General features: G+C 47.1%; 1 protein-coding gene across 1 annotated transcript in view; it reads right to left on the bottom strand.

Moving 5' to 3' along the window:
- The window catches only part of trrap (transformation/transcription domain-associated protein), a 227597-nt gene that overhangs the window by 177609 nt on the left and 26504 nt on the right, over positions 1 to 23484 (bottom strand). Inside the window, exons 9-16 of the mRNA XM_085999960.1 lie at positions 23159 to 23255; positions 22917 to 23055; positions 22097 to 22175; positions 18862 to 19096; positions 17724 to 18036; positions 16900 to 16997; positions 3429 to 3623; positions 1698 to 1889 (exon numbers count right to left, since the gene is read on the bottom strand). Of these exons, the coding sequence (XP_085856086.1) occupies positions 1698 to 1889; positions 3429 to 3623; positions 16900 to 16997; positions 17724 to 18036; positions 18862 to 19096; positions 22097 to 22175; positions 22917 to 23055; positions 23159 to 23255 (1348 nt within the window). The remainder of the gene's footprint in view (positions 1 to 1697; positions 1890 to 3428; positions 3624 to 16899; positions 16998 to 17723; positions 18037 to 18861; positions 19097 to 22096; positions 22176 to 22916; positions 23056 to 23158; positions 23256 to 23484) is intronic.

Raw genomic sequence — 23484 nt, 5'->3', positions numbered from 1 at the left:
TAAGGCACTAAATCTATTTACTGGAATGATACCTGGACTCCAAGGGTTAAATTAAAAGGAGATTTTACACAAACTAGGGTCGTATTCCCTGGAATTTAGAAGATTAAGAGGTGATTTGATCCAAGTTTTCAAGCTATTGAGGGGAACCGATATGGTAGAGAGAGAGAAACTGGGCGAGTGACTCATCTCCTGACGCCCCAAAGCCTCTCCACCATCTACAAGGCACAAATCAGGAGTGTGATGGAATACTCTTCACTTGTCTGGGTGAGTGCAGCTCCAACAACACTCAAGAAGCTCAACACCATCCAAGACAAAGCAGCCCGCTTGATTGGCACCCCATCCACCACCTTAAACATTCACTCCCTCCATCACCGGCATACCGTGGCTACAGTGTGTACCATCTACAAGATGCACTGCAGCAACTCGCCAAGACTTCTTTGGCAGCATCTCCCAAACCCGTGACCTCTACCACCTAGGACAAGGGCAGCAGGCGCATGGGAACACCATCGCCTTCAATTCGCCTCCAAGTCACACACACCATCCTGACTTGGAAATATATTGCCATTCCTTCATCGTTGCTGGGTCAAAATCCTGGAACTCCCTCCCTAACAGCACTGTGGGAGTATATTCACCACACGGACTGCAGCGGTTCAAGGCAGCAGCTCACCACCTTCTCAAGGGCAATTAGGAATGGGCAATAAATGCTGGCTTTGCCAGTGATGCCCACATCCCATGAATGGATAAAAAAAAACTATTTCCACTGGATGGGGAGTCCAGGACTAGGGGACATAGTCTAAAAATTAGAGCCAGACTTTTCAGGATTGAAGTTAGAAAACACTTCTACACACAAAGGGTGGTAGAAGTTTGGAACTCTCTTCTGCAAACGGCAAATGATGCTGAGTCAACTGTCAATTTTAAATCGGAAATTGATAGATTTCCGTTGACCACAGGTATTAAGTGATATGGGGCAAATGTAGGTATATGGAGTTAGGTCACAGATCAGCCAGTATCTCATTGAATGGCGGTTCGGGCTAAATTGCCTACTGCTGTTCCTATATAAAGAGAGTTCTTTCTCGCATATCACTCCCAGCACCTGCAACACAAGCAGTGCAAAGGGTTACTTTATTTCTTCATTCTTCTAACTGCACTCAGAGTTTAAAAACATTGAAAGAATACTTGGATGGTTTGAGAACTGAAGCAATCCAACAAAAGAAGTTATTTAAGCATCTGGAAGAGGAACCTTTCATTTGTCAGGAGGCTTAACCCAACAGCAATCATGAGCTGAAAGCCAGACACCAACTGGATTCTTATTTGTTTATTCGGACCTGACTGGCCCAGGATTTGGGGAGATTTCAAAATCAAAATGAAACCAAGAGCTGTTCCTTTCAGCCCAGGTGCTGCTGAATTCGTGCTACGGTTCTGCCAGCTTCTTTCCCAAGCACTAGAATTACACAAAGCCTACAGCACAGAAACAGGCCATTCAGCCCACTGGTCTATGCTGGCGTTTATGCTCCACGTGAGCCTCCTCCCACCCCTCTTCATCTCACCCCATCAGCTGCACTACCTCTGCATTAAAGCAGTCATAAAATCTGCAGTGTTTTTACTTGAACACTAGCCTCGTATTGTGAAAACACTACACTCGCCGAGCACCGCCCGTACAAGTGAGAGAATTTACGATCCCAACCCCCCAACCTTACCTTCAGCATCTGTTCATTTTCGGCAGCGAACAGAGAGACAGAGCCAAACACCAGCTTGAATAGCTTGAGATAGAGATTGGAGAGCTCAACGTTGGAGCCCATTTCTGGAAGCCGGTCTAGAAGATATTCCACCAGAATTGTAGCAAACAGAGCTGAGGTAGAAGGGTTCGCCAAAAATGAGTTGGCCACAATCTGTAGCAGACAATGAATCAAAAGTACAGTTAACAAAAAACAATGATGAATTTTAGGACCTCAGAAAGCAGCATCTGTCAAAATATAAAAATACACACAATTCTGATTAACTTTAAACAACCAGTGCAGAGCAGCACAGAACACGCTCTGCACACCATTTAATGAGCAAGCCGACAGCACCGGGAAATTTAGCAGCAGACCATATCACATTGGTCAGTGCCGAGATGGGGTTAGTTACACAGGTCGAAGTCAATGGAGCCTCAAGAAAAACAACACCCAGCACAGACAGCAAAACTCAGACTGTCCTGTACAACGGTGGCTAATGATTCACTTTAGGTCGTTTAACCTTGACCTTGGCCCATTTAGTTCTGGTACACCCCATCATTGTCCACAATGAGTACTGGGGGAAAACAAAATAGGGAAATTATAAAACAATTTTAGCATGTGGCACTACCAGTCAGTCAATCACACAACTGCAATTAAAAAAAAAATCCTCAAACACTGATGATAACGCAAGAACATAAGAATTAGGAGCAGGAGTAGGCCATTCGGCCCCTCGAGCCTGCTCCGCCATTCAATAAGATCATGGCTTATCATCGACCTCAACTCCACCTTCCCACCCGATCCCCATAGTTCCAAAAATCTATCAATCTCTGTCTTGAATATACACAACCACTGAGCATCCACAGCCCTCTGGGGTAGAGAATTCCACTGATTCACAACACCTTGAAGAAATTTCTCCTCAGCTCAGTCCTAAATGGTCAACCCCTTATCCTGAGACTATGACCCGTAGTTCGATTCTCCCCAATCAGAGGAAACATCCTCCCAGCATCTACCCTGTCAAGCCCCTCAAAAATTTTATACGTTTCAATGAGATAATCTCTGATTCTTCTAAACTCTAGGGAATATAGGCCTAGTCAGAAGATAACTGATGAAGGGAATCGGATATGTACTTAAAAAGAAAACAATTTCAGGGCTATGGGGAAAGAGCGGGCGAGTGAGACCATCAAAGTCTCAGTACATCAAAGTTTTTCCACTGGTCCCCCTTGGGACTTCCAAATATTGAGGCTCCACTGTAATATTAGGACTTGTTTCAGTATCTCAGTGTATGAACCGAAAATGTACAAACCCAGCCACATCATGGGGCCTGAAATTACCTGCATCTGTCAGGGGGTTGGAACTACCTCGAGCTCCTGGGTTAAAAAGCTCCAAGATCAAGATCCTCTTAGCACTTAAAAAAATTAATTCCAGCAAATTCTTGTCAAAACTATATAGGTTTAAATTATTTAAATATAGGCGAAAGGTCATTGACCTGAAACGTTAACTCTGTTTCAATCTCCACAGATGCTGCCTGACCTGCTGAGTGTTTCCAGCATTTTCGGTTTATATTTCAGATTTCCAGCATCTGCAGTAGTTTGCTTTTGTTTCAGCTTCAATTCTTTCCACTTTACTGGGAAAAAAAACTCCTTACATGGTAGTAGTTGATGCATCACTTATACTGACTTCATTAAAAAAAAAGCACATGAAAACAGCGGTCACCTGAAGTGCATAATTCTTCGAAATCCTTTCAACCATGTATGGTACAGTTGTTTGAAATATCTCTTTAAATGTCAAAGGATTCATCATAGTGAAAACACCAGCAAAATGTTCCAAAACCTCCTTCTCTTCCTTCATCCTCACCGTCTGGCAATTGGCCACTCGAATGTATGTTTGCCCATTCCCAGCGATCTGTACCTAAAGCCGGAAATTGGTTCAAACCATTATGTGTTAAAATAAGCACCAGCTGGATTTACCCAACTCCCCTCATCGCTCCCCATGAACATTCCTCCATAATGCAACCTCGATTAAAATGTTGCATTGCCCTGGAGTATCCAGCTGTGTGCACTTTATACGGTCAGTTAATTACAGTATCCACATTGTTTAAAGATCACAAAGGAATATGTCCAAGTTAATTACTAATTCAACATTTTAAACAATTCAAATGTTTTGACTAAAGCATCTGAAAATTGCTCAAATGTGTGGATGGCTTCATCAAGTAACTTCCCGCCAACTGAGACCCCCAGGGCTCAGCTTCCGACCACCAATCCCAGCTCTCCCCACCCTCCAACCTCACGTCAATCTTCAAGCATCTCCAGGTTGGAGATTCAAGCCGCAGAGAAGAATTTCCAGAAATATTTTTCACAGACTTTTATGTGGCAAAGAATCAATTTTTTTTTATACAGATGGCAAACCATTTGGATAATGACAAATATTTAAAAATTCTAAATATTTTTCCATAGTCAGACACTTAGAATGATTGAAATACAAGTTTAAAAATCACATCATGATAATTGTAAAGACCTTAAGCCTGGTGTATTCCTTTAAATATCAATGTATAAAGGATTAGCATTTCACAGAAAGTGTCACTTGCAAATGAGGGTACTGCAGTTCCTGAGGGGAGATGAGGATTAATTGGCTAGCTCTTTCAAAGAGCCGGCATGGGCACGATGGGTTGAGTGGCCTCCTTCTGTGTTGTATGATTCTATGAAATTAGTGTCAGCCTTTATAATGTCAGCATTTACAACCAGTGCAACAAAATAGGCGTGTTTAGTAGAAGAACTTGTATTTATACAGCACCTTTAACATAGTAAAATGTCCCAAGGGGGGTGGGAGAGGGGTGGGGATTGAGAGGGGGGGGGGGGGGGGGGGGGGGGGGAGATGATTGAGAGGGGGGGGGGGATTGAGATGGGGGGGGGGAGATTGAGAGGGGGGGGAGAGATTGAGAGGGGGGGGAGAGATTGAGAGGGGGGGGAGAGATTGAGAGGGGGGGGAGAGATTGAGAGGGGGGGGAGAGATTGAGAGGGGGGGGAGAGATTGAGAGGGGGGGGAGAGATTGAGAGGGGGGGGGAGAGATTGAGAGGGGGGGGAGAGATTGAGAGGGGGGGGAGAGATTGAGAGGGGGGGGAGAGATTGAGAGGGGGGGGAGAGATTGAGAGGGGGGGAGAGATTGAGAGGGGGGGGAGAGATTGAGAGGGGGGGGAGAGATTGAGAGGGGGGGGAGAGATTGAGAGGGGGGGGAGAGATTGAGAGGGGGGGGAGAGATTGAGAGGGGGGGGAGAGATTGAGAGGGGGGGGAGAGATTGAGAGGGGGGGGAGAGATTGAGAGGGGGGGGAGAGATTGAGAGGGGGGGGAGAGATTGAGGGGGGGAGAGATTGAGGGGGGGGGAGAGGTTGAGGGGGGGATTGAGAGGGGGGGAGATTGAGAGGGGGGGGGAAGATTGAGAGGGGGGGAGATTGAGAGGGGGGGGGATTGAGAGGGGGGGATTGAGAGGGGGGGGATTGAGAGGGGGGGGGATTGAGAGGGGGGGGGATTGAGAGGGGGGGGGATTGAGAGGGGGGGGGATTGAGAGGGGGGGGATTGAGAGGGGGGGGATTGAGAGGGGGGGGATTGAGAGGGGGGGGGATTGAGAGGGGGGGGATTGAGAGGGGGGGATTGAGAGGGGGGGGATTGAGAGGGGGGGGATTGAGAGGGGGGGGATTGAGAGGGGGGGGATTGAGAGGGGGGGGATTGAGAGGGGGGGGATTGAGAGGGGGGGGATTGAGAGGGGGGGGATTGAGAGGGGGGGGATTGAGAGGGGGGGGATTGAGAGGGGGGGGATTGAGAGGGGGGGGATTGAGAGGGGGGGGGATTGAGAGGGGGGGGATTGAGAGGGGGGGGGATTGAGAGGGGGGGGGATTGAGAGGGGGGGGATTGAGAGGGGGGGGATTGAGAGGGGGGGGATTGAGGGGGGGGGGGATTGAGGGGGGGGGGATTGAGGGGGGGGGATTGAGGGGGGGGGGATTGAGGGGGGGGGGATTGAGGGGGGGGGGGATTGAGGGGGGGGCACAACAACATCAGACCTGCACCACTCCTGTCCTACAGGGGAACAGGACCGCTCCCAGCCAGACAGAGGGAGAGATGCACAGGGAGTACGCAATACCTCAGGCAGAGACAATCCATTAAGAGACACTAAGCAGACATGTAGCAGCATCTACTTCCGCCTTACGGATCAGAAAAGAAAAAAAAAAATTAAAAAAATCAAGGACTAATTACTAGAAAGAATTGTAACCAAGTAGTATTAGCATTTATAGACAATTGAGATGACCTTTTTTTCCCCCCATTTAGACACAACAAACACATATCATTCTTTAACATATCATAGTAAAAGATCAAACTTAACATGAAATCCTTATATATTTCAACCTGGAATATCCAAGGTCTACGCTCTTCGATGCTCGACGTGAAGAGTAGGACCCCAGAGTTCACAGATGAAACTAAAGATCTGGATATTATCATTTTACAGGAAACTTGGTATAGAGGAGAAGGACAGATAGGCGTTTCTGTGGCCATAGACGTGAATCCAGGATGGTTTGTTGCCTCCCTGGTGCCAGGGTCAAGGATGTCACTGAGCGGCTGCAGGGCATTCTGGAGGGGGAGGGTGAACAGCCAGAGGTCGTGGTCCACATTGGTACCAACGACATAGGTAAAAAGAGGGATGAGGTCCTGCAGCAAGAATTTAAGGAGCTAGGTGGAAGATTAAAGAGCAGGACCTCAAAGGTTGTAATCTCTGGATTACTCCCGGTGCCACGTGCTAGTGAGCATAGGAATAGGAAGATAGAACAGATGAATGCGTGGCTAAAGGGATGGTGCAGGAGGGAGGGCTTTAGTTTCCTGGATCACTGGGTCTGCTTCTGGAAAAGGTGGGACTTGTACAAGTCGGACGGTTTACACCTGAACCAGAGGGGGACCAATATCCTTGCGGGAAGGTTTGCTAGCACTGTTGGGGGGGTTTAAACTAACTTGGCAGGGGGATGGGATACAGAGTGGAACTATAGTAGGGGGTGATTTACAGCCAAATACAGAGGAAAAAACAAGTCAGCTGGGAAGGCAGAGCAAATATACGAAGACAAAAGGGTATATGGCAAGGCTGGAAAGCATTTATTTTAATGCAAGGAGTCTTGCAAATAAGGTGGATGAACTGAAGTTGTTGCTGAACACATGGGAGTACGATATTGTTGCTATCACGGAGACATGGTTGAGGGAGGGTCAGGACTGGCAGCTCAATATTCCGGGGTACAGAATCTTCAGGCGAGACAGAGGGGCTGTAAAAGGGGAGGGGGTGTTGCAATATTAATTAAGGAATCAATTACTGCTGGAAGGAGGGATGATATATTAGCAGGTTCCTCTAATGAGGCCATATGGGTAGAACTTAAAAACAAAAAGGGGGCAAGCACTTTGCTGGGAGTGTACTATAGGCCCCCGAACAGTCAGGGGGAGAGAGAGGAACAGATATGTAGGCAAATCTCAGAGAAGTGCGAAAATAATAGGGTAATAATAGTGGGGGATTTCAACTTCCCCAATATTAATTGGGATAGTCAGAGTGTGAAAGGCTTAGAGGGTGCAGAATTCTTAAAGTGCATCCAGGAGAGCTTTTTGAGCCAACATGTAGAAAGTCCTACAAGAGAGGGGGCGGTACTGGACCTAATTCTAGGGAATGTAGCCGGGCAAGTGGTGGAAGTGTCAGTAGGAGAGCATTTTGGCGACAGTGACCATAATTCGGTGAGATTTAAGGTGGTCATGGAAAAAGACAAAGACGGCCCGGAAATAAGGGTTCTAAATTGGGGAAAGGCCGATTTTAATATGATAAGGCAGGATCTGGCCAAAGTGGACTGGGAGCAGCTACTTATAGGAAAATCCACATCAAAGCAGTGGGAGACTTTCAGAAGGGAAATAGAGAGAGTACAACGCCAACATGTTCCTGTAAAGGTCAAGGGTGGGACCAACAAGCAAAAGGAACCTTGGATGACAAGGGATATACAAAAATGCATTAGGAAAAAAAGGGGGGCTTTTGGCAGTTACAAAAGACTAAAGACGGAGGAAGCCCTAGAGGAGTATAAAAAGTGCAGGGGCATACTTAAAAAAGAAATTAGGAGGGCGAGGAGGGGCCATGAAATAACACTGGCGAGCAAAATAAAGGAAAATCCTAAGATGTTTTATAAGTTTTAAGGGCAAGAGGATAACCAGGGAAAGGGTCGGGCCCATTAGGGACCAAAGTGGCAATCTGTGTGTAGAGCCAGATGATGTAGGCGGGGTTTTAAATGAATTTTTTGCATCTGTGTTCACTATGGAGAAAGACGATGTAGACATAGAAATCGGGCAAGGGGACTGTGACATACTTGAACATATTAGCATCGAGAGGGAGGAGGTACTAGCGGTTTTAGCAGGCCAAAAAGTGGATAAATCCCCAGGCCCGGACGAGATGTATCCCAGGCTGTTGTGTGAGGCAAAGGAGGAGATTGCAGGGGCTCTGACACAAATTTTCAGAACCTCTCTGGCCACAGGGGATGTACCAGAGGACTGGAGAACAGCTAACGTAGTACCATTATTCAAGAAGGGTAGCAGGGATAAACCAGGGAATTACAGGCCAGTGAGCCTAACATCTGTGGTAGGGAAATTATTGGAAAAAATTCTGAGGGACAAAATTAGTCTCCACTTGGAGAGGCAAGGATTAATCAGGGATAGTCAGCATGGCTTTGTCAAGGGTAAATCATGTCTGACCAATCTGATTGAATTTTTCGAGGGGGTGACTTGGTGTGTGGATGAGGGAAATGCTGTGGATGTGGTTTACATGGATTTCAGTAAAGCTTTTGACAAAGTCCCGCATAGGAGACTGGTCAAGAAGGTAAGAGCCCATGGGATCCAGGGTGCCTTGGCGCATTGGATCCTAAACTGGCTGAGCGGCAGGAGGCAGAGGGTGATGGTCGAAGGTTGCTTTTGTGACTGGAAGCCTGTGTCCAGTGGGGTACCTCAGGGATCGGTGCTGGGTCCCTTGCTGTTTGTGATCTACATAAATGATTTGGATGAGAATGTAAAAGGTATGATCAGTAAGTTTGCAGATGACACGAAAATTGGTGGGGTGGTAAATTGCGAGGAGGAAAGCCTCAGGCTACAGGACGATATAAACGGGTTGGTCAGATGGGCGGAAAAGTGGCAAATGAATTTAACCCTGAAAAGTGCGAGGTGATGCATTTTGGATGGACAAATAAGGCAAGGGAATACACAATGAGTGGTAGGACCCTAGGAAGTACAGAGGGTCAGAGGGACCTTGGTGTACATGTACATAGATCCCTGAAGGCAGCGGAACAGGTAGATAAGGTGGTTAAAAAGGCATATGGGATACTTGCCTTCATTAGCCGAGGCATAGAATATAAGAGCAGGGAGGTTATGATGGAGCTGTACAAAACGCTGGTGAGGCCACAGCTGGAGTACTGTGTGCAGTTCTGGTCGCCTCACTATAGGAAGGATGTGATTGCTTTGGAGAGGGTGCAGAGAAGATTCACCAGGATGTTACCTGGGATGGAGCGCCTCAGCTATGAAGAAAGACTAAACAGGCTGGGGTTGTTTTCCTTGGAGCAAAGAAGGCTGAGGGGGGACCTGATTGAGGTGTACAATTGATGAGGGGCATAGATAGGGTAGATAAAGAGGAACTTTTCCCCTTAGTAGGGGGGTCAATAACAAGGGGGCATAGATTCAAGGTAAGGGGCAGGAGGTTTAGAGGGGATTTGAGGAGGAACTTTTTCACCCAGAGGGTGGTTGGAATCTGGAACTCACTGCCTGAAAGGGTGGTAGAGGCAGGAACCCTCATAACATTCAAGAAGCATTTGGATGAGCACTTGAAATGCCATTGCATACAAGGCTATGGACCAAATGCTGGAAAATGGGATTAGACTGGACAGGGATTGATGGTCGGCGCAGACACGATGGGCCGAAGGGCCTCTTTCTGTGCTGTATAACTCTATGACTCTATGACACACTGGCCGTCCCCAAGGGTACACAGAGCTGGTGGTCCCCTCCAATAAATTGCCAGGAGTAACCCAAGGCAGAGACTCCGGAGGCATACTGATTTGGTTTAAAACAGAGCTTAAGAATTGCATCAAATTCATAAAAAAAGGGCGAAAACCACATGTGGCTCAAAATTGAGAGGGGGATTATCTCGAACACCCAAGATGTTTTCATTTGCGCACTCTATATCCCCCCAATGGAATCCCCGTACTTTAAAGAGGACACCTTCTCCAACATTGAGAGGGAGATTATCCAATTCCAGGCCCAGGGGAACGTGTTGATCTGTGGTGACCTCAATTCAAGAACTGGCAAAGAACCAGACTTCACCAATCATCAGGGAAACAATTACATATTCGGGAATAACCACTTCGATATCCCTTCCCTTCCATACAGGCATAACTGCGACAAGCAGACAAATACCAACGGAAAACAGCTCCTGCAGCTCTGTCGAAGCCTGGGTCTGTACATTGTCAATGGTAGGTTCATGGGAGACCTCCTAGGAAGATCGACCTATTGCTCACCTCTTGGCTGTAGCACCGTAGACTATATGATTACGGATTTGGACCCATCCTCTTTCAGAGCATTCACAGTCAAACCACAAACACCGTCAGACCACAGTCAAATTACTATGTATCTTAAAAAGACAGAAACAACCAACACAGAAACACAACCCAGTAAGCTGTACAACACCAAAAAATCGTACAGATGGGCCAAAAACAGCACGGAAAACTACCAGAAAGCAATTAGCAATGAATCCACTCAAGCTCTCTTGGACACCTTTCTGGATAACATATACACTCACAATAAAGAAGGCGTAAACCGGGCAGTGAATAACCTAAACAATATTTTTGATAACTTGGCAACAAGGTCAAACTTGAAAGCTCGCAAGAACAAACCCAAAACAAAAAACTATGAAAAATGGTTTGACCCAGATTGCCATAACATGAGGAAAAAACTTAGAAAAATATCAAACCAAAAACACAGGCAGCCAGAAAATGAGGAATTACGCCTTACTTATTGTCAGACACTAACACAATACAGAAACACACTCAGAACCAAAAAAGAGCAGTATATTAAGAATACACTCAGCTCCATTGAGGAATCCATTGATTCCAATTGTTTCTGGGACAACTGGAATACATTACACAAAAAACAACACGACGAATTGGCCATTCAAAATGGAGACACATGGGAAAACCACTTTGAAAAATACCAGAAAAACACACTAAGGCCAGAGCAACACCAAATATGCAAAAAACTGGAAAAGCTCGAAATGGCCATAAAAGATAACCAAAACCCGCTAGACTCCATAATAACAGAAAAAGAACTATTTGAAAAACTCAAGGACCTGCGACCAGGAAAAGCTTGCGGTGCAGACGGCATACTAAGCGAGATGATTAAACACACAGACGATAAAATGAAACTGGCTATTCTAAAACTCTTCAACTTGGTTCTGAGTGTCGGTTACTTCCCTGATATCTGGAACAAAGGACTCATAACGCCCATATACAAAAGTGGGGACAAAGTCGACCCAAATAACTATCGAGGCATCTGTGTAAACAGTAACCTGGGGAAGGTATTCTGTAGTATCATAAACAAAAGACTTATAAACTTCCTTGAGGAGCACAATGTCTTGAGTAAAAGCCAAATTGGATTCCTGCCAAACTATAGAACATCAGATCATATCTTCACCCTACAGACCCTAATTGACAAACACGTTCATCAAAACAAAAGCAAAATCTACGCATGCTTTATAGATTTCCAGAAGGCTTTCGATTCCATCTGGCACGACGGTTTATTCCTGAAACTTATCGAAAGCGGGGTAGGGGGAAAAACATATGATGTAATTAAATCAATGTATACAAACAACAAATGTGCAGTTAAAATTGGAGACAAACAAACAAAATACTTCCCACAGGGGCGGGGGGTGATGCAGGGCTCGCCCATCTCACCGACACTCTTTAATATTTACATAAATGAATTGGCAAAACTACTTGAACAATCTACAACACCCGGCCTCACCCTATATGAATCCAAGGTTAAATTCCTCCTCTATGCAGATGACCTGGTTCTGCTGTCACCAACTAAGGAGGGTCTACAGCAGAACCTGGATCTGCTGGAGTCGTACTGCCAGACCTGGGCCCTGACAATAAATCCCCAAAAAACCAAAGTCCTTGTGTTCCAGCAAAGATCCAGACATCAGGGACCCAAAATAAATTTCACACTAGGAACAACCAAAATTGAACAAACCACTAACTACACATACTTGGGCTTAAAAATCAGTTCTACGGGAAATTTCCATCTGGCTGTGAATGAACTGAAAGAGAAAGCAAGAAGGGCTTTCTATGCCATTAAAAAATCAATCCAAATAGAAATCCCAATTAGCATTTGGCTCAAAATTTTCAAATCAGTAATTGAACCAATTGCACTCTATGGCAGTGAGGTGTGGGGACCGCTAACACAAGAAGAATTTGCAAAATGGGACAAACACCCAATTGAGATCCTACATGCAGAATTCTGTAAAAGTATCCTCCGGACTCAAAGGAAAACCGTAAACAATGCATGCAGGGCAGAACTAGGCCAATATCCATTAATAATCACTATCCAAAAAAGAGCCACCAAATTGGTAATAATTTTCCAAAACTCCCTGGACTCGGCAAATGTCACACCCTTATTTAAAAAGGGCAGTAGACAGAAGGCTAGAAACTATAGACCGGTTAGCCTAACATCTGTGGTAGGTAAAATTTTGGAGTCCATTATTAAGGAGGCAGTAACAGGACATTTGGATAATCATAATTTAATAGGACAAAGTCAGCATGGTTTTATGAAGGGGAAGTCATGTTTGACAAATTTGCTGGAGTTCTTTGAGGAAGTAACGTATAGGGTGGATAAAGGGGAACCAGTGGACGTAGTGTATTTAGACTTCCAAAAGGCATTTGACAAGGTGCCACACAAAAGATTATTGCTTAAGATAAAAAATCACGGGATTGGGGGTAATATTCTGGCATGGATAGAGGATTGGCTATCTAACAGAAGGCAGAGAGTTGGGATAAATGGTTCATTCTCAGACTGGCAATCAGTAACTAGTGGTGTTCCGCAGGGGTCAGTGCTGGGTCCCCAACTCTTCACAATCTATATTAACGATTTGGAGGAGGGGACCGAGTGTAACATATCAAAGTTTGCAGATGATACTAAGATGGGAGGGAAAGTAGTGAGTGAGGAGGACATAAAAAACCTGCAAGGGGACACAGACAGGCTAAGTAAGTGGGCAGAGATTTGGCAGATAGAATACAATACTGGAAAGTGTGAGGTTATGCACTTTGGCAGGAAAAATAGTAGAGCAAGTTATTATCTTAATGGCAAGAAACTGGAAAGTACTGAAGTACAAAGGGAAAGTACTGAAGTACAAAGGGACCTGGGGGTCCTGGTGCACGAAACTCAAAAGGTTAGTATGCAGGTGCAGCAAGTGATTAAGAAGGCCAATGGAATGTTGGCTTTCATTGCTAGGGGGATAGAATATAAAAATAGGGAGGTATTGCTTCAGTTGTACAAGGTATTGGTGAGACCGCACCTGGAATACTGCGTACAGTTTTGGTGTCCATACTTAAGAAAAGACATACTTGCTCTCGAGTCAGTACAAAGAAGGTTCACTCGGTTAATCCCGGGGATGAGGGGATGGACATATGAGGAGAGGTTGAGTAGATTGGGACTCTACTCATTGGAGTTCAGAAGAATGAGAGGCGATCTTATTGAAACATATAAGATTGTGAAGGGGTTGGATCGGGTGGATGCGGGGAAGATGTTCCCGATGATGGGTGAAACTAGAACTAGGGGGTATAGTCTTAGAATAAGGGGCTGCTCTTTCAAAACTGAGATGAGGAGGAACTACTTCACTCAGAGGGTGGTAGGTCCATGGAATATGCTGCCCCAAAAAGCTGTAGAAGCTACATCATTACATAAATTTAAAACAGAAATAGACAGTTTCCTAGAAGTAAAGGGAATTAAGGGTTACGGGGAGCGGGCAGGAAATTGGACATGAGTCTAGGTTCGGATCGGTCATGGCCCTGTGGGTAGCGGAGCGGGCCCAGGGGCCGTGTAGCCTGATCCTGCTCCTATTTCGTATGTCTAATTCTGTTAGATTCAGGAGATGGTTCTGGGATAGTGGATTGGCGGTTAGGGTCAGATCAGCCATGATCTTATTGAATGGCGGAGCAGGCTCGAGGGGCCGATTGGCCTACTCCTGCTCCTATTTCTTATGTTCTTATGTTCTAAATTTTGGAAACACCTAGAAATGAGCAACCCCCAATGCTATCATTACGAAGCCCTGAAATGCCAAGAGAGGACCATAAAGAAGAATACCCTCAGTCAACTAGTCCTGGGACTCAGTGAAGTAACTACTAACACTACTAACAATAACCAGCCCCAGGACAGTGACAGGGTAACACAAAGAATTCGACCCAACACAATCGTCGCTAAGCAAAAGGAAAAATATCTGTCATATTGGGCAGAAACAACAAAAACCCAAAGCAAACTCAATTGCTACTTGGCCCTAAACAGACAATACAACATGGCGGATTACCTGACCATGGTAAAGGATAGCAAACTGAGAAAAACCTTGACAATGTACAGACTTAGTGAACATAGCCTGGCGATCGAAAAAGGTAGACACAGGCAGACCTGGCTACCAAGAGAGGACAGGATATGCTCTCACTGCAGTCAGGGAGTGGTGGAGACAGAGATGAACTTCCTCACAGCTTGTAGAAAATATCAGGGCATAAGGGAGAATTTCTACCCAAAATTCACAAAAATATGCCCGGAATTCAGAAATTTGAATGACGACCAAAAACTCCCATACCTACTAAGGGAAGAGAGAAATTGTGTAACCTTAGCGGCAGCTTGCCATAAACAGAGGGACAACCAGTAAATCTAAGAAAAGAGTATATACAAATTATATGAATGTATATTTATACACTCAGGGATATATCTGTTTATACACTGTATGGATAGATCTGTATTTTTGTGTACAACCATGAATGTTTTTCGATGCTTTGGCAACATAAGATGTAACTTGTCATGCCAATAAAGCGATTTGAATTGAATTGAAAAATTGATTGGGGGGGGGGGGATTGAGAGGGGGGGGGGGGGGAGATTGAGAGGGGGGGAGATTGAGAGGGGGGGGAGATTGAGAGGGGGGGGAGGAGATTGAGAGGGGGGGGAGGAGATTGAGAGGGGGGGGAGGAGATTGAGAGGGGGGGGAGGAGATTGAGAGGGGGGGGAGGAGATTGAGAGGGGGGGGAGGAGATTGAGAGGGGGGGGAGGAGATTGAGAGGGGGGGGAGGAGATTGAGAGGGGGGGAGGAGATTGAGAGGAGGGGGGAGGAGATTGAGAGGAGGGGGGGGGAGATTGAGAGGGGGGGCATTGAGAGGGGGGGGGATTGAGAGGGGGGGGGGGGATTGAGAGGGGGGGGGGGATTGAGAGGGGGGGGGCCCAGGAGGTAGATTAGTGGGGGGGGGGGGGGGATTGAGAGGGGGGGGGGATTGAGAGGGGGGGGCCCAGGAGGTAGATTAGGGGGGGGGGGAGGCGAGCGGGAGATAGAGGGGGGGCCAGGAGGGGTAAGGAAGGGAGATAGAGGGGGAGGAGAGCAGGAGAGAGAGGGGTGGGGAGTGAAGTGCACGGGGAGCACAGTGGGGATGGGGAAGAAAGTGATCCAGGGCTAAAGTGGGGGGGCGGGGGGGAGCGGGAGGCAGGTAGAATTAGAGTGAGAACATGATCCAGAAGGGAAGACAGATCACATTCTTCCAACCCCTCCCCCTTTACACCCATACCACATTCTCCCTCTCCTCCCCTAGACCTGGTTGATTTCTCGGAAAGCGTGTGTGGCAAATGATTTCATTGGATTGGACGAAATCCGGAAGTCACTATTTCCTTCATACCCAATAAACCTGCTAACAATCTGCGGCCCACACACAATGCCCCATCTATTAGAGGGGGGGTGGGGGGGAAGAAGATCAGGAACCTGGGGGGGGGGGGGGGGGCGCGCGGGGGCGGTGAAAAGCGGAGGTAGTCAAAAACCTGGGGGGAGAAGATCAGGAACTTGGGAAGCTTAGGGTCAGCAACCTGTTGGGGAGGGAAAAGATCAGAAACTCGGGGTGTAGGAGGAAGGTTAGGAACCTGTTGAGGGGGGTGGGAAGAGGCAGGAACTTGTTTGAGTGGTGGGAGAAGGTCTTAACCCGCGAGGGTGAACCCTGTCAGTTATGTGAGCTCTGTTCTGTCTGGAGCCTGGCAGTCAGAATGGCTCGAATTACACTTTGCAAAGTAATTGATTACTTAGGCAGGCAGGATCTAATTACACATTCCAGAGAAACTGTTGGGTGTGTCTTGTTCTCCAAGGGGACCAATCAGAAATCTGGTGTTGGAAATAAACACAACCTCTTCTGGCTACCATTAGATAGACAAGAATGGCACCAGGCGCATGCAGTCCCACCCAGCTTGATGATGGTGGAGAGGCGTTGGAGAAGGATGGAGTGGTCAACCGTGTCAAAGTTTTGGCAGACGAGAGCACGACCCAATAATGCTTTATGTGGTCCTGGCGGTGAATGGCTAAACCAGTTGTCCGCCATATCCGTTCAAGTCTGCGTCCCTTGGACTTAAGGGAGCGAAGATGAGGACCATACCAGGGGGAGCGGCCAGAAGACTAAATAGCAAAGAGGGTATTAGTTACATGAAGAAACAGGGGGGCACTGAAGCTTTTGTCTGCAAGGGGCATATCAGGGTGCACCATGGATCCTCAGTGTGGGGGGGGGGGGGGGGCAGTGGGAATTACAGGTAAAGTTTCATCCCACACTCCCACTGATCAGCATCTGTCTCAAGTTGCTGATACCAGCAGAATTTGGTGTTCTGGTTTAGGATTTATTCACCAATGAAGAAACAGCACTAGCAATGGCCCTTTCCAAACACCCAGCCCCACACAACATAAACAGGTCAAACCAGCAACCAGGACAGAGTTGTCTGGGCTTTGAGGCACTGGGTTACCCAACTGTGGGGGCAATATGGCCGACAGGCAGGCTGCCGTTCAAATACCACCGATAGGCAGACATCAAAACGTAAACACTGCTGCACCCTTATCAAAGTACAGCGCTAATACTGTACCTGGTATATATCCAAGGCCTGCATTGCATATTTAACCAGCTTGATGTAAATTTGTGTTTCTTTGGGCTGTAACTGCTTGTTTGGAATAAACGAGGCCTCTGAGAAATAGAAGAAAAGATTATTTTAATGACCTCACACACATGACCTTTTTAATACATTCGTGGCATTGCTCCTAAACTATTAAGCATTTTTACATGGTTTTATTCAATTAGTGCACATACAGATTTATAAATTTTAAAAAATGTCCATCAGTGCTACTCGCTGACATGTGGTACAGATATTAATCGCACGATTCCTTGCTATTAGCGGAATGCGTGTCTATGGAGCAAACTTTCATTTCTCTGCCACCCCCCTCACATTTGGATATTCACGTATGACATCAAATGCCAGCTGAATCTTTCTAAAACTGCCCACTTCAGAGAATAAAAAAAATCAATGCCATTCAACAACTCACATTTATATAGCACCTTTAACGTAGTAAAACGTCCCAAGGTGCTAAGAGCGATTATCAAACAAAATTTGACTCCGAGCCACATAGAGATATTAGGGCAGGCGACCAAAAGCTTGGTCAAAGAAGTAGGTTTTAAGGAGCAACTTAAAGGAGGAAAGAGAGGCGGAGAGGTTTAGGGAGGGAATTCCAGAGCTTAGGGCCCAGGCAGCTGAAGGCACGGCCGCCGATGGTGGAGCGATTGTAATCAGGGCTGCGCAAGACAAATGAATGATTTGTCCGGAATTGTTTAAATGCTGCTGAAGTGTGTGCGATGCAGCATTAGACGGAGGTGAAACAGCAAGAGAATAAGCAGCACCGAGCATCGGTCTCTTACCTCCTGGGGCTTTGCATGAGGTTATGCCCCATGTAATTGTCTTCACACCACAAACCAACGTCTTCACCAAGCTGCGACAGTCGGACACTTGGAACGTCTGCTTCTCCTCTTTATCTTTGTCCCCGTGTTTGTCTAAGGCTGGTGCGGGGAGGGTGGGCGTTGGCGGGGCGGGAGGAGGAACAGATGAGGTCGGAGTCGCTTGGGCCGCCGCAATGGGAGCGTCTGTGGCCGCCAGTTCGGACTGCGGTTTGCATTTCTTAAAGATGGTGGACAACTGATAGCGAGAAATGGTGTGAAACTTCAGCACAAAGACCTAGAATCAAGGCAGAAATGGGAAATTGAATTTTTTTGCTTTTACCCCCCCCCAAACCAGGTCGCCAATTAACAATAACCCCAACTCGCTGAAAACGCCATGAGGGAAAAGAAAAGTTACAACAGCGACTTCAATCACACTTCCAAGACAAATGCCTGGTCAGTACCTCCCAAAAGTAGACAGCTAAAATCAAAGGCACAGCAGCTGGAATGGGGAAGGGAGTTAGGAAATGAATCCTGCCATCCATCCCACTTGTTCATTATTGGACCCGGGCTCTCAGTCCCCATTTTAAAATGTAACATTTTTTCCCTAGTTATAATTTGTATTTACATATAGTTAAATAGTAAAAGTTACATATAACAATTTGGGAAGCAAAGTCCAGTTGTTTGAAGCGTAGGGGTTTTTCTGTAGTGCAGGCCGAGGAGCTGCAAAACTGAGGCTTTACAGCACCACCACTAGCAGGAGGATGTAATTACAGCGTGACAAGTTCACACAGCCTGTTCCCATTAGAAATGTGGACACAGGAATTTATAGAACAGACAAAGTTGCCAGGAACTGTGCGCAGATGCAAAGTTTTGAATGTACTACCAGTTGATCTCCTGTGGAATAACAGAGAGTGAAGACTAACTGTAGGCTTCAGGTTAAGCAGGGTAGGGAATAACTGGACCAGGGCAAGCAGACATAATTCAGTCCCTATTTTAAAGTCACACATGCTGTCCTTATTTTTCCTATTTCCATTGTACAGCAGCATATAACACCAATGTTAGAAATACACACAATGACTGAGAAATGGTTCTGAAAATTCAGTGCAGTCCAGTCCTGTACCTCCAACATTCTCATGAGAATATCTCTTCCATTCCCATTCTCCTGCTCGCTTTTTGAACGAATACAATCCACCAGGTTCAACAGAAGTTTGCAAGACATTGTCTGGATGCTGCTGGGCAATGATTCGTCATCTATATTCTTTGCAAACAGCTGAACAGCAAGGGCCAGATCATTCAGAGGTAGATGCTGACGGACGTGATGTACCAGATCAGCTAGTGTGCTGTAGGCCAGGGGTCTGTTTTGATGAAAGCAAAAGATTTACAACAGAATTACAATTTCCTGTACATAATGTTAACGCAACTCTCACGGCGCATTGTCATAAACTGGAATACAATGGTAACTGCCGGCACAAGCACGATGGGCCGAATGGCCTCCTTCTGTGCTGTATCATTCTATGAATGGTAACTCAAGCAAGTTTTAATAATTAATTTACACAACTTACATTTATACAATAGAATCTCAACATATTCTCCAAATCATAACAAACCCTCTGTGTGAAAGAGTTTCTCATTTCCCCTCTAGTTCTTTTACCAATTATTTTAAATATATGACCTCTGGTCACCAACCCACTTGCCAGAGGAAACAGTTTCTCCCTGCTCGCTCCATCAAAACCCCTCATGATTATGAATACCTCTATTAAATCTCCCCTTAACCTTCGCTGCTCTAAAGGAAAACAATCCCAGCTTCTCCAATATATTTTGTAACTTTTCTCCAACATTATCTGTTTAGAAACAAAATGGTTGAGTTTCAAGGATGCTTTTGCTGTACATCTTTCTGTGACACGAGTCTAGGAAATGGACTTTGAGATGAATTCTGCAGCAATGTGCATTTTACAGCTCCGCTCAAAGCCCCCTAGCTAAACTCGAGCGCAAGGAGAGCACGGTTAGCAATTACAGGATTGATCATAGAATCTTACAGCACAGGAGGAAGCCATTCAGCCCAAAGTCTGCGCTGGTTATAGATTTTTCATATCAATTTATATGTAAAGTACTTTATATGTAACTAGCTGGGGGTGCCCGGCGGTGCTGAGGCTTTTTTGAGGGCATGCTGTTGTTGGAAGGGGGGGGGGGGGGGGGGGAAGAGCGCGCGAGACCGAGGGGGGAAGAGGGGGGCGCGAGACCGAGGGGGGAGAGGGGGGCGCGAGACCGAGGGGGGAGAGGGGGGCGCGAGACCGAGGGGGGAGAGGGGGGCGCGAGACCGAGGGGGGAGAGGGGGGCGCGAGACCGAGGGGGGAGAGGGGGGCGCGAGACCGAGGGGGGAGAGGGGGGCGCGAGACCGAGGGGGGAGAGGGGGGCGCGAGACCGAGGGGGGAGAGGGGGGCGCGAGACCGAGGGGGGAGAGGGGGGCGCGAGACCGAGGGGGGAGAGGGGGGCGCGAGACCGAGGGGGGAGAGGGGGGCGCGAGACCGAGGGGGGAGAGGGGGGCGCGAGACCGAGGGGGGAGAGGGGGGCGCGAGACCGAGGGGGGAGAGGGGGGCGCGAGACCGAGGGGGGAGAGGGGGGGCGCGAGACCGAGGGGGGAGAGGGGGGCGCGAGACCGAGGGGGGAGAGGGGGGCGCGAGACCGAGGGGGGAGAGGGGGGCGCGAGACCGAGGGGGGAGAGGGGGGCGCGAGACCGAGGGGGGAGAGGGGGGCGCGAGACCGAGGGGGGAGAGGGGGGCGCGAGACCGAGGGGGGAGAGGGGGGCGCGAGACCGAGGGGGGAGAGGGGGGCGCGAGACCGAGGGGGGAGAGGGGGGCGCGAGACCGAGGGGGGAGAGAGAGCGCGAGACCGAGGGGGGAGAGAGAGCGCGAGACCGAGGGGGGAGAGAGAGCGCGAGACCGGGGGGGGAAGAGAGAGAGAGAGACCGGGGGGGGAGAGAGAGAGAGAGAGACCGGGGGGGGAGAGAGAGAGAGAGACCGGGGGGGGAGAGAGAGAGAGACCGAGGGGGGGGAGAGAGAGAGAGAGACCGAGGGGGGAGAGAGAGACCGAGGGGGGAGAGAGAGAGAGAGAGAGACCGAGACTGGGGAGAGAGAGAGAGACCGAGGGGGGAGAGAGAGAGAGACCGAGACTGGGGAGAGAGAGAGAGAGACTGAGGGGAGAGAGAGATGGGGAGAGAGAGAGAGAGACGGGGACCGAGAGAGAGATTGGGGGAGAGAGAGAGAGACTGGAGGAGAGAGAGACGGAGAGAGAGCGAGACTGGAGGAGGGAGAGTCTGGAGGAGAGAGACTGGGGGAGAGAGAGACTGGGAGATAGAGAGAGGGAGAGAGAGAGACTGAGGGGGGAGAGAGAGAGAGACGGGGAGAGAGAGAGAGAGAGAGAGAGAGAGAGAGAGGAGAGGAAGAGGCCCGGCCCGAGTCACCCCAGCTGAGTAGGCTGGGCACAGTGAAAGCATTGATCTCTTTATGACAGCACAAAAACTGCTCTGACATCATAGCAGCTCTTTGACATCATAGTCACTCAATGCTAATGAGGGGATAGAGATGCTAATGAGCGGAATTTTGAACGTTTTTTGGATACCGCGGGCGCAATTTTTGTCCGGCCGAAACGTAAATACGCCTATGACCGGTCCGTAATCGTAAGCTTTCTTTTGATGTGACGCGCGTGTAGGTACGCTCTATAACTTTTGAACGTATAGAGAACAGACAGACAGAAGAGCTCTTTTATATATAAGACTACACTTCAAAAAGTACTTCATTGGCTGTAAAGCGTTTGGTATGTGGTGGTCGTGAAAGGCACTATAGAAATGCAAGTCTTTCTTTCTAATGCAGGTCTACTGAACACTCAGGAAACTGCTCTTGCAGGTTAGCAGGACTACCTCACAAGAGCTGATACTTAAATAAAATGCCTCATTTCTTCCCCTTTCCATTAAGTATCTTCCAACTATATCATAAGGAGAGCTTGAACTCATTTTTTTCTTTCTGAAAGTTTCAAAAATTCAAACAATGGCAAAAAGTTTACACACAAAACAAACAGGTCGTATGGTACAATTAGGAGGTGGCGGTGTTGCAGCAAAATGCTCGTAATAATCAAATTCCAAACTCGCACATGCAACCATGCTCACAGTAAAGTGCCAGCAAAGTGAAAACGTACAAAATGTCAACATTAAAGTAACAAAGTGGAATCCTCAATTATGGTAACTTTTAATGCACAAGGCCATTGGCAGTCAAGTCGCTCATAGCATTTTCTTTTTATGCGCAGGCACTATTTAATTAAACGCCCCGGCATATTTCCAGTGCACCAGACTGATCGCCTACCTCAGCGTTTCCCGAGCTGTGTACCCTGAGCCTATTAGCACAGATTCATCAAACAGCTTATCCATGCATGGAATGAATTCTGTAAAACAAATGATTGGAATTATGCAGAGAGCCAGCAACTCACTCTCATTAATCCAAACATAAAACTAATTAAACATCATCAACTTTTCCCTTGTGAAACATTAACACAATTAGATTATGTGAACATATTTACAGTGCTGCTACTGTCCAGCATAGTAAATATCTCATTTCACAAAGCAAACATCAATTACCATGGTGGCTGATGATTAAGAGACTGGGGTCTCTCATCTAGAAGTTGAGATGTTGACTTCACTGCTTGTAACATAGAAAATAAATAAACCTAACAGATGCCATAAATACACACTATCTTTGGAAAGGCAACATTGCAGAGAGGCACCAACGTACAGCACCACTGGGCGGTGGGACGTAGAGCTGCACTCCAACAAGTCCAGCTGTGCTACCGCAAGGAGTAGAGGCTGGGCACTTCAGTGTCGAAAGCAGAACATTGGAAGCAGAGTTGTCAGCTGGGCTCCTGTATACACGCTAGCCGTCCGTTCAGAGCAGCAGTGACCGAGGACTAAAACCAGGTCTTTCGCCCACTGGAGACGATTGTGATAGGGGAGCTGGGGCGGGGAGTGGGGGAGAAGTGAGAAAATAACTTGAAACAGAGGGCTGTCCCCTCACATTAAAATAATCAGCATCCCACACCATCTTTGAGCAGTGCAATTTTAATTTTAGCTTAGCACTTTCTAGCAAGACTTTTCATGTCCACATAGCACAAAAACTCAAAACTACATACGGTTGCGAAGGTCGGTCGTTAGAATATGTTTGGCTGCGATTAGCAGTTCCTTCCGTAGGTGGGCAGTTTCAGAAGGACAGTTAGTCAGCAGTTGTAGCATTCCTTTCACCATCTGCTGTGAATACTTTCCAACCAGCTCCTAGAGAGAGAGAGAGAGAGAGAGAGAGAGAGAGCAGAATTACATGCATAATCTCTCCTGCGGGTTTAAATTCAAAGTATAACTCCAATAAAAAGAAACATACCTGATAGATTCTTATGATATAAGCAAGAAAGGACAATGTTTTAATCTGTGCTGCGATGAAGTCGGCATACAGCTCCTTGTTGTAAAGTTTATTTTGCCTACAATAAAAAGCACATCCTTTAAGATGCAAATCTCTAAATTCAACAAATACTTACATTTTAGTAAAAGATGTGCGCCAATTCATCCAGAATTGATTTAGAAAAGGGTGCCTTTTAAACCAAATCTCAAAAAGCGGCAATTTTGGTGCAGTGTCATTAAGAGTCAGTGGTACACACTGTAACATTACGTATAGTGTGTCGCAAAACTGCTACTGCTTCTGACTGCTCA

This window comes from Somniosus microcephalus, chromosome 11 (genome assembly GCF_052327205.1).
Source record: "Somniosus microcephalus isolate GS21.2 chromosome 11, FLI_Smic_1.0, whole genome shotgun sequence".
Lineage (NCBI taxonomy): Eukaryota > Metazoa > Chordata > Chondrichthyes > Squaliformes > Somniosidae > Somniosus > Somniosus microcephalus.
Note: the sequence above shows the minus strand (reverse complement) of the source record. Positions and strands in the feature narration are given on the sequence as shown.